At 44.0% G+C, this 12,500-nt stretch overlaps 1 protein-coding gene across 1 annotated transcript in view; it reads right to left on the reverse strand.

The window, feature by feature from the left end:
- LOC139370043 (protein sidekick-1-like) overlaps positions 1 to 12,500 on the reverse strand; it is a 365,245-nt gene that overhangs the window by 127,709 nt on the left and 225,036 nt on the right. Inside the window, exon 16 of the mRNA XM_071109345.1 lies at positions 3,185 to 3,332. Coding sequence (XP_070965446.1) covers positions 3,185 to 3,332 — 148 coding nt within the window. The remainder of the gene's footprint in view (positions 1 to 3,184; positions 3,333 to 12,500) is intronic.

A 12,500-nucleotide genomic window follows, 5' to 3' on the forward strand; every position in this document is an offset into this window, starting at 1 on the left:
TTCTCTCTGGGGAGAGTACATACATACACACACAGCATAATGTCCTGACAAACCCTCCCCTAAACCACTGTGTTCTCTCTGGGGAGAGTACATACATACACACACAGCATAATGTCCTGACAAACCCTCCCCTAAACCGGACGACACACAACCCCATGGGGCTCGTGGTCACGGCCGGCTGTAACACAGCCTGGAATCGAACCCGGGGCTGTAGTGGCGCCTCAGCACAGCAGTGCCTTAGACCGCTGGGCCACTAGGGAGGCCACTATTTTCATAAATATCGTCTGTGATGACTGGTTGACTGAGCATATGAAGAATAAATAGACAGAATGATAGAGAGAGATGGAGGAGAGAGAGAGAGAAGTGAGAGAGATGGGGGAGAGAGAGATGGAGAAGAGAGAGATGGAGGAGAGAGAGAGAAGTGAGAGAGATGGGGGAGAGAGAGATGGAGGAGAGAGAGAGAGAAGTGAGAGAGATGGAGGAGAGAGAGATGGAGGAGAGAGAGAGAGAAGTGAGAGAGATGGAGGAGAGAGAGATGGAGAAGAGAGAGATAGAAGCGAGAGAGATGGGAGAGAGAGAGATGGAGGAGAGAGAGAGAGGAGAGAGAGATAGAGGAGCGAGAGATATGAGGAAGAGAGAGATGAGAGAGAGATGGAGGAGAGAGAGAGAAGTGAGAGAGATGGGGGAGAGAGAGAAGTGAGAGAGATGGAGGAGAGAGAGATGGATAAGAGAGATCTGGGTTGGTGTTTTGGTGGTACAACACACACACACACACACACACACACACACACACACACACACACACACACACACACACACACACACACACACACACACACACACACATACACACACACACACAGACACTTACAGAAGCCTCAGTATCGTACTGATGAATATAAATTGCTCATTTCAGAGTAAATGGATCCCAAACAAAATACCTCTCTTTCTCTCTCCTCCCTTTACCCTCTACTCTCCCCTCTCCTCCCTCCCCCTCTCCTCTCTTTTTCTCTCCTCCCTTTACCCTCTCATCTCCCCCTCCCTTGATCCCTCTCTACACTCCCCTCTCTCCTCTTCTCTCCTCCTCTCCTCTCCTGTCCTTTCCTCTCCTCCTCTCCCCTCCCGTCTCTCCTCCTCTCCTCTCCTCTCCTCTCCTCTCCTCTCCTCTCCTCTCCTCTCCTCTCCTCTCCTCATCTTGTCTGTTCTCTGAAAGTCACTCCATTGTTGTGTAATATGCAGAACGGGGTGATTCTGAGCAGAAGCACTAATATCCTTAACACACTCACAATGTCTATGTGTGTGTGTGTGAGTCACGTTTGTGTGTGTGTGTCACGTGTGTGTGTCACGTGTGTGAGTCACGAGTGTGTGCATGAGTGTGGTGCCACGTGTATGTGTGCGTATGAACCGAGTCCAGCCCTTACCTCGGTCTATAATGTGTGTCTGTGTCTATGTGTGTCTGTGTCTATGTGTGTCTGTGTCTATGTGTGTCTGTGTCTATGTGTGTCTATCTATAATGTGTGTCTGTGTCTATGTGTGTCTGTGTCTATGTATGTCTGTGTCTATGTGTGTCTGTGTCTATGTGTGTCTGTGTCTATGTGTGTCTATCTATAATGTGTGTCTGTGTCTATGTGTGTCTGTGTCTATGTGTGTCTGTGTCTATGTGTGTCTGTGTCTATGTGTGTCTATGTGTGTCTGTCTATAATGTGTGTCTGTGTCTATGTGTGTCTGTATCTATGTGTGTCTATCTATAATGTGTGTCTGTGTCTATGTGTGTCTGTGTCTATGTGTGTCTGTCTATAATGTGTGTCTGTGTCTATGTGTGTCTGTGTCTATGTGTGTCTGTCTATAATGTGTGTCTGTGTCTATGTGTGTATGTCTATAATGTGTGTCTGTGTCTATGTGTGTCTGTGTCTATGTGTGTCTGTGTCTATGTGTGTCTGTGTCTATGTGTGTCTGTCTATAATGTGTGTCTGTGTCTATGTGTGTCTGTGTCTATGTGTGTCTGTGTCTATGTGTGTCTGTGTCTATGTGTGTCTGTGTCTATGTGTGTCTATCTATAATGTGTGTCTGTCTATAATGTGTGTCTGTCTATAATGTGTGTCTGTGTCTATGTGTGTCTATCTATAATGTGTGTCTGTCTATAATGTGTGTCTGTCTATAATGTGTGTCTGTGTCTATGTGTGTCTGTGTCTATGTGTGTCTGTGTCTATGTGTGTCTATCTATAATGTGTGTCTGTCTATAATGTGTGTCTGTGTCTATGTGTGTCTGTGCCTATGTGTGTCTGTGTCTATGTGTGTCTGTGTCTATGTGTGTCTATCTATAATGTGTGTCTGTCTATAATGTGTGTCTGTGTCTATGTGTGTCTGTGTCTATGTGTGTCTGTCTATAATGTGTGTCTGTGTCTATGTGTGTCTGTGTCTATGTGTGTCTATCTATAATGTGTGTCTGTCTATAATGTGTGTCTGTGTCTATGTGTGTCTGTGTCTATGTGTGTCTATGTGTGTCTGTCTATAATGTGTGTCTGTGTCTATGTGTGTCTGTCTATAATGTGTGACTGTGTCTATGTATGTCTGTGTCTATGTGTGTCTGTCTATAATGTGTGTCTGTGTCTATGTGTGTCTGTCTATAATGTGTGTCTATGTCTATGTGTGTCTGTCTATAATGTGTGTCTGTGTCTATGTGTGTGTGTGTGAGTCACGTTTGTGTGTGTGTGTGTCACGTGTGTGTGTCACGTGTGTATGTCACGTGTGTGTGCATGAGTGTGGTGCCACGTGTGTGTGTGCGTATGAACCGAGTCCAGCCCTTACCTCGGTCTATAATGTGTGTCTGTGTCTATGTGTGTCTGTGTCTATGTGTGTCTATGTCTATGTGTGTCTGTCTATAATGTGTGTCTGTGTCTATGTGTGTCTGTGTCTATGTGTGTCTGTCTATAATGTGTGTCTGTGTCTATGTGTGTCTGTGTCTATGTGTGTCTGTGTCTATGTGTGTCTGTGTCTATGTGTGTCTGTCTATAATGTGTGTCTGTGTCTATGTGTGTCTGTCTATAATGTGTGTCTGTCTATAATGTGTGTCTGTGTCTTTGTGTGTCTGTATCTATGTGTGGCTGTGTCTATGTGTGTCTGTGTCCATGTGTGTCTGTGTCTATGTGTGTCTGTGTAAAATGTGTGTTAGTCCCGCCCTTACCTCTGTGTCTCGCCGCTGTATTGGCCGCGGCCCACTTGATTGACAGCACAGAGTCTGAACTGATAGGTCCTGGCAGGGGTGAGCCCGCCCACCGACACCTGTGTCACAGCAGGCCCCACCTCCGACGTGTACACCTTCCATGGAGAGTCTTACGAGACATGAAGGGGTTATAACAGGACAACCTCCACGGTCAACGAACACAATCAACCAATTAATAAAAAGGAAGAGGAACGAAGAAAGGAAGAAACCAGTTAAGACCCTGTAGTCTCCCTCTCTCTAGTGTATAACCTACATCTATACCCTCCTCTCCTTCTCTCTAGTGTATAACCTACATCTATACCCTCCTCTCCTTCTCTCTAGTGTATAACCTACATCTATACCCTTCTCTCTCTAGTGTATAACCTACATCTATACCCTCCTCTCTCTAGTGTATAACCTACATCTATACCCTCCTCTCTCTAGTGTATAACCTACATCTATACCCTCCTCTCTCCCTCTCTCTAGTGTATAACCTACATCTATACCCTCCTCTCCCTCTCTCTAGTGTATAACCTACATCTATACCCTCCTCTCCCTCTCTCTAGTGTATAACCTACATCTATATCCTCCTCTCTCCCTCTCTCTAGTGTATAACCTACATCTATACCCTCCTCTCTCTAGTGTATAACCTACATCTATACCCTCCTCTCTCTAGTGTATAACCTACATCTATATCCTCCTCTCTCCCTCTCTCTAGTGTATAACCTACATCTATACCCTCCTCTCCCTCTCTCTAGTGTATAACCTACATCTATACCCTCCTCTCCCTCTCTCTAGTGTATAACCTACATCTATACCCTCCTCTCCCTCTCTCTAGTGTATAACCTACATCTATACCCTCCTCTCCCTCTCTCTAGTGTATAACCTACATCTATACCCTCCTCTCTCCCTCTCTCTAGTGAATAACCTACATCTATACCCTCCTCTCTCTAGTGTATAACCTACATCTATACCCTCCTCTCCCTCTCTCTAGTGTATAACCTACATCTATACCCTCCTCTCCCTCTCTCTAGTGTATAACCTACATCTATACCCTCCTCTCCCTATCTCTAGTGTATAACCTACATCTATACCCTCCTCTCTCCCTCTCTCTAGTGTATAACCTACATCTATACCCTCCTCTCTCTAGTGTATAACCTACATCTATACCCTCCTCTCTCCCTCTCTCTAGTGTATAACCTACATCTATACCCTCCTCTCCCTCTCTCTAGTGTATAACCTACATCTATACCCTCCTCTCTCTCTCTCTAGTGTATAACCTACATCTATACCCTCCTCTCTCCCTCTCTCTAGTGTATAACCTACATCTATACCCTCCTCTACCTCTCCCTAGTGTATAACCTACATCTATACCCTCCTCTCCCTCTCTCTAGTGTATAACCTACATCTATACCCTCCTCTCTCCCTCTCTCTAGTGTATAACCTACATCTATACCCTCCTCTCTCCCTCTCTCTAGTGTATAACCTACATCTATACCCTCCTCTCCCTCTCTCTAGTGTATAACCTACATCTATACCCTCCTCTCTCCCTCTCTCTAGTGTATAACCTACATCTATACCCTCCTCTACCTCTCTCTAGTGTATAACCTACATCTATACCCTCCTCTCCCTCTCTCTAGTGTATAACCTACATCTATACCCTCCTCTCCCTCTCTCTAGTGTATAACCTACATCTATACCCTTCTCTCTAGTGTATAACCTACATCTATACCCTTCTCTCTAGTGTATAACCTACATCTATATCCTCCTCTCTCTAGTGTATAACCTACATCTATACCCTCCTCTCCCTCTCTATAGTGTATAACCTACATCTATACCCTCCTCTCCCTAGTGTATAACCTACATCTATACCCTCCTCTCCCTCTCTCTAGTGTATAACCTACATCTATACCCTCCTCTCTCTAGTGTATAACCTACATCTATACCCTCCTCTCCCTCTCTCTAGTGTATAACCTACATCTATACCCTCCTCTCTCTAGTGTATAACCTACATCTATACCCTCCTCTCCATCTCTCTAGTGTATAACCTACATCTATACCCTCCTCTCCATAGTGTATAACCTACATCTATACCCTCCTCTCTCTAGTGTATAACCTACATCTATATCCTCCTCTACCTCTCTCTAGTGTATAACCTACATCTATACCCCCCTCTCCCTCTCTCTAGTGTATAACCTACATCTATATCCTCCTCTCTCCCTCTCTCTAGTGTATAACCTACATCTATACCCTCCTCTCTCTAGTGTATAACCTACATCTATACCCTCCTCTCTCTAGTGTATAACCTACATCTATATCCTCCTCTACCTCTCTCTAGTGTAAAACCTACATCTATACCCTCCTTTCTCTAGTGTATAACCTACATCTATATCCTCCTCTCTCCCTCTCTCTAGTGTATAACCTACATCTATACCCTCCTCTCCCTCTCTCTAGTGTATAACCTACATCTATACCCTCCTCTCCCTCTCTCTAGTGTATAACCTACATCTATACCCTCCTCTCCCTCTCTCTAGTGTATAACCTACATCTATACCCTCCTCTCCCTCTCTCTAGTGTATAACCTACATCTATACCCTCCTCTCCCTCTCTCTAGTGTATAACCTACATCTATACCCTCCTCTCTCTAGTGTATAACCTACATCTATACCCTCCTCTCCCTCTCTCTAGTGTATAACCTACATCTATACCCTCCTCTCTCTAGTGTATAACCTACATCTATACCCTCCTCTCTCTAGTGTATAACCTACATCTATATCCTCCTCTACCTCACTCTAGTGTATAACCTACATCTATACCCTCCTTTCTCTAGTGTATAACCTACATCTATATCCTCCTCTCTCCCTCTCTCTAGTGTATAACCTACATCTATACCCTCCTCTCCCTCTCTCTAGTGTATAACCTACATCTATACCCTCCTCTCCCTCTCTCTAGTGTATAACCTACATCTATACCCTCCTCTCCCTCTCTCTAGTGTATAACCTACATCTATACCCTCCTCTCCCTCTCTCTAGTGTATAACCTACATCTATACCCTCCTCTCTCCCTCTCTCTAGTGAATAACCTACATCTATACCCTCCTCTCTCTAGTGTATAACCTACATCTATACCCTCCTCTCCCTCTCTCTAGTGTATAACCTACATCTATACCCTCCTCTCCCTCTCTCTAGTGTATAACCTACATCTATACCCTCCTCTCCCTATCTCTAGTGTATAACCTACATCTATACCCTCCTCTCTCCCTCTCTCTAGTGTATAACCTACATCTATACCCTCCTCTCTCTAGTGTATAACCTACATCTATACCCTCCTCTCTCCCTCTCTCTAGTGTATAACCTACATCTATACCCTCCTCTCCCTCTCTCTAGTGTATAACCTACATCTATACCCTCCTCTCTCTCTCTCTAGTGTATAACCTACATCTATACCCTCCTCTCTCCCTCTCTCTAGTGTATAACCTACATCTATACCCTCCTCTACCTCTCCCTAGTGTATAACCTACATCTATACCCTCCTCTCCCTCTCTCTAGTGTATAACCTACATCTATACCCTCCTCTCTCCCTCTCTCTAGTGTATAACCTACATCTATACCCTCCTCTCTCCCTCTCTCTAGTGTATAACCTACATCTATACCCTCCTCTCCCTCTCTCTAGTGTATAACCTACATCTATACCCTCCTCTCTCCCTCTCTCTAGTGTATAACCTACATCTATACCCTCCTCTACCTCTCTCTAGTGTATAACCTACATCTATACCCTCCTCTCCCTCTCTCTAGTGTATAACCTACATCTATACCCTCCTCTCCCTCTCTCTAGTGTATAACCTACATCTATACCCTTCTCTCTAGTGTATAACCTACATCTATACCCTTCTCTCTAGTGTATAACCTACATCTATATCCTCCTCTCTCTAGTGTATAACCTACATCTATACCCTCCTCTCCCTCTCTATAGTGTATAACCTACATCTATACCCTCCTCTCCCTAGTGTATAACCTACATCTATACCCTCCTCTCCCTCTCTCTAGTGTATAACCTACATCTATACCCTCCTCTCTCTAGTGTATAACCTACATCTATACCCTCCTCTCCCTCTCTCTAGTGTATAACCTACATCTATACCCTCCTCTCTCTAGTGTATAACCTACATCTATACCCTCCTCTCCCTCTCTCTAGTGTATAACCTACATCTATACCCTCCTCTCCATAGTGTATAACCTACATCTATACCCTCCTCTCTCTAGTGTATAACCTACATCTATATCCTCCTCTACCTCTCTCTAGTGTATAACCTACATCTATACCCCCCTCTCCCTCTCTCTAGTGTATAACCTACATCTATATCCTCCTCTCTCCCTCTCTCTAGTGTATAACCTACATCTATACCCTCCTCTCTCTAGTGTATAACCTACATCTATACCCTCCTCTCTCTAGTGTATAACCTACATCTATATCCTCCTCTACCTCTCTCTAGTGTAAAACCTACATCTATACCCTCCTTTCTCTAGTGTATAACCTACATCTATATCCTCCTCTCTCCCTCTCTCTAGTGTATAACCTACATCTATACCCTCCTCTCCCTCTCTCTAGTGTATAACCTACATCTATACCCTCCTCTCCCTCTCTCTAGTGTATAACCTACATCTATACCCTCCTCTCCCTCTCTCTAGTGTATAACCTACATCTATACCCTCCTCTCCCTCTCTCTAGTGTATAACCTACATCTATACCCTCCTCTCCCTCTCTCTAGTGTATAACCTACATCTATACCCTCCTCTCTCTAGTGTATAACCTACATCTATACCCTCCTCTCCCTCTCTCTAGTGTATAACCTACATCTATACCCTCCTCTCTCCCTCTCACTAGTGTATAACCTACATCTATACCCTCCTCTACCTCTCCCTAGTGTATAACCTACATCTATACCCTCCTCTCCCTCTCTCTAGTGTATAACCTACATCTATACCCTCCTCTCTCCCTCTCTCTAGTGTATAACCTACATCTATACCCTCCTCTCTCTAGTGTATAACCTACATCTATACCCTCCTCTCCCTCTCTCTAGTGTATAACCTACATCTATACCCTCCTCTCTCCCTCTCTGTAGTGTATAACCTACATCTATACCCTCCTCTAACTCTCCCTAGTGTATAACCTACATCTATACCCTCCTCTCCCTCTCTCTAGTGTATAACCTACATCTATACCCTCCTCTCTCCCTCTCTCTAGTGTATAACCTACATCTATACCCTCCTCTCTCCCTCTCTCTAGTGTATAACCTACATCTATACCCTCCTCTCTCCCTCTCTCTAGTGTATAACCTACATCTATACCCTCCTCTCCCTCTCTCTAGTGTATAACCTACAACCTATACCCTCCTCTCTCCCTCTCTCTAGTGTATAACCTACATCTATACCCTCCTCTCCCTCTCTCTAGTGTATAACCTACATCTATACCCTTCTCTCTAGTGTATAACCTACATCTATACCCTTCTTTCTAGTGTATAACCTACATCTATACCCTCCTCTCCCTCTCTCTAGTGTATAACCTACATCTATACCCTCCTCTCCCTCTCTCTAGTGTATAACCTACATCTATACCCTCCTCTCCCTCTCTCTAGTGTATAACCTACATCTATACCCTCCTCTCTCCCTCTCTCTAGTGTATAACCTGCATCTATACCCTCCTCTACCTCTCCCTAGTGTATAACCTACATCTATACCCTCCTCTCCCTCTCTCTAGTGTATAACCTACATCTATACCCTCCTCTCTCCCTCTCTCTAGTGTATAACCTACATCTATACCCTCCTCTCTCTAGTGTATAACCTACATCTATACCCTCCTCTCCCTCTCTCTAGTGTATAACCTACATCTATACCCTCCTCTCTCCCTCTCTGTAGTGTATAACCTACATCTATACCCTCCTCTAACTCTCCCTAGTGTATAACCTACATCTATACCCTCCTCTCCCTCTCTCTAGTGTATAACCTACATCTATACCCTCCTCTCTCCCTCTCTCTAGTGTATAACCTACATCTATACCCTCCTCTCTCCCTCTCTCTAGTGTATAACCTACATCTATACCCTCCTCTCTCCCTCTCTCTAGTGTATAACCTACATCTATACCCTCCTCTCCCTCTCTCTAGTGTATAACCTACAACCTATACCCTCCTCTCTCCCTCTCTCTAGTGTATAACCTACATCTATACCCTCCTCTCCCTCTCTCTAGTGTATAACCTACATCTATACCCTTCTCTCTAGTGTATAACCTACATCTATACCCTTCTTTCTAGTGTATAACCTACATCTATACCCTCCTCTCCCTCTCTCTAGTGTATAACCTACATCTATACCCTCCTCTCCCTCTCTCTAGTGTATAACCTACATCTATACCCTCCTCTCCCTCTCTCTAGTGTATAACCTACATCTATACCCTCCTCTCTCCCTCTCTCTAGTGTATAACCTGCATCTATACCCTCCTCTCTCTAGTGTATAACCTACATCTATACCCTCCTCTCCCTCTCTCTAGTGTATAACCTACATCTATACCCTCCTCTCTCCCTCTCTCTAGTGTATAACCTACATCTATACCCTCCTCTACCTCTCTCTAGTGTATAACCTACATCTATACCCTCCTCTCCCTCTCTCTAGTGTATAACCTACATCTATACCCTCCTCTCCCTCTCTCTAGTGTATAACCTACATCTATACCCTTCTCTCTAGTGTATAACCTACATCTATATCCTCCTCTCTCTAGTTTATAACCTACATCTATACCCTCCTCTCCCTCTCTCTAGTGTATAAACAACATCTATACCCTCCTCTCTCTAGTGTATAACCTACATCTATACCCTCCTCTCCCTCTCTCTAGTGTATAACCTACATCTATACCCTCCTCTCTCTAGTGTATAACCTACATCTATACCCTCCTCTCCCTCTCTCTAGTGTATAACCTACATCTATACCCTCCTCTCTCTAGTGTATAACCTACATCTATACCCTCCTCTCCCTCTCTCTAGTGTATAACCTACATCTATACCCTCCTCTCTAGTGTATAACCTACATCTATACCTTCCTCTCTCTAGTGTATAACCTACATCTATACCTTCCTCTCTCTAGTGTATAACCTACATCTATACCCTCCTCTCCCTCTCTCTAGTGTATAACCTACATCTATACCCTCCTCTCCCTCTCTCTAGTGTATAACCTACATCTATACCCTCCTCTCCCTCTCTCTAGTGTATAACCTACATCTATATCCTCCTCTCCCTCTCTCTAGTGTATAACCTACATCTATACCCTCCTCTCTCTAGTGTATAACCTACATCTATACCCTCCTCTCCCTCTCCCTAGTGTATAACCTACATCTATACCCTCCTTTCCCTCTCTCTAGTGTATAACCTACATCTATACCCTCCTCTCTCCCTCTCTCTAGTGTATAACCTACATCTATACCCTCCCCTCTCCCTCTCTCTAGTGTATAACCTACATCTATACCCTCCTCTCCCTCTCTCTAGTGTATAACCTACATCTATACCCTCCTCTCTCTAGTGTATAACCTACATCTATACCCTCCTCTCCCTCTCTCTAGTGTATAACCTACATCTATACCCTCCTCTCTCCCTCTCTAGTGTATAACCTACATCTATACCCTCCTCTCCCTCTCTCTAGTGTATAACCTACATCTATACCCTCCTCTCTCCCTCTCTAGTGTATAACCTACATCTATACCCTCCTCTACCTCTCTCTAGTGTATAACCTACATCTATACCCTCCTCTCTCTAGTGTATAACCTACATCTGTACCCTCCTCTCCCTCTTGCTAGTGTAAAACCTACATCTATACCCTCCTCTCCCTCTCTCTAGTGTATAACCTACATCTATACCCTCCTCTCCCTCTCTCAAGTGTATCACCTACATCTATACCCTCCTCTCCCTCTCTCTAGTGTATAACCTACATCTATATCCTCCTCTCCCTCTCTCTAGTGTACAATCTACATCTATACCCTCCTCTCTCTAGCGTATAACCTACATCTATACCCTCCTCTCTCTAGTGTATAACCTACAGCTATACCCTCCTCTCTCTAGTGTATAACCTACATCTATATCCTCCTCTCCCTCTCTCTAGTGTACAATCTACATCTATACCCTCCTCTCTCTAGCGTATAACCTACATCTATACCCTCCTCTCTCTAGTGTATAACCTACAGCTATACCCTCCTCTCTCTAGTGTATAACCTACATCTATATCCTCCTCTCCCTCTCTCTAGTGTATAACCTACAGCTATACCCTCCTCTCTCTAGTGTATAACCTACATCTATACCCTCCTCTCCCTCTCTCTAGTGTATAACCTACATCTATACCCTCCTCTCTCTAGTGTATAACCTACATCTATACCCTCCTCTCCCTCTCTCTAGTGTATAACCTACATCTATACCCTCCTCTCCCTCTCTCTAGTGTATAACCTACATCTATATCCTCCTCTCCCTCTCTCTAGTGTATAACCTACATCTATATCCTCCTCTCTCTCTCTCTAGTGTATAACCTACATCTATACCCTCCTCTCTCTAGTGTATAACCTACATCTATATCCTCCTCTCCCTCTCTCTAGTGTATAACCTACATCTATATCCTCCTCTCCCTCTCTCTAGTGTATAACCTACATCTATATCCTCCTCTCCCTCTCTTGTGTATAATCTACATCTATACCCTCCTCTCCATAGTGTATAACCTACATCTATACCCTCCTCTCTCTAGTGTATAACCTACATCTATACCCTCCTCTCCCTCTCTCTAGTTTATAACCTACATCTATACCCTCCTCTAGTGTATAACCTACATCTATACCCTCCTCTCCCTCTCTCTAGTGTATAACCTACATATATACCCTCCTCTCTCTAGTGTATAACCTACATCTAGACCCTCCTCTCTCTAGGGTATAACCTACATCTATACCCTCCTCTCTCTAGTGTATAACCTACATCTATATCCTCCTCTCTCTCTCTCTAGTGTATAATCTACATCTATACCCTCCTCTCTCTAGCGTATAACCTACATCTATACCCTCCTCTCTCCCTCTCTCTAGTTTATAACCTACATCTATACCCTCCTCTCTCTAGTGCATAACCTACATCTATACCCTCCTCTCTCTAGTGTATAACCTACATCTATACCCTTCTCTCTAGTGTATAACCTACATCTATACCCTCCTCTACCTCTCTAGTGTATAACCTACATCTATACCCTTCTCTCCCTCTCTCTAGTTTATAACCTACATCTATAC

Source organism: Oncorhynchus clarkii, chromosome 17 (assembly GCF_045791955.1).
Source record: "Oncorhynchus clarkii lewisi isolate Uvic-CL-2024 chromosome 17, UVic_Ocla_1.0, whole genome shotgun sequence".
Lineage (NCBI taxonomy): Eukaryota > Metazoa > Chordata > Actinopteri > Salmoniformes > Salmonidae > Oncorhynchus > Oncorhynchus clarkii.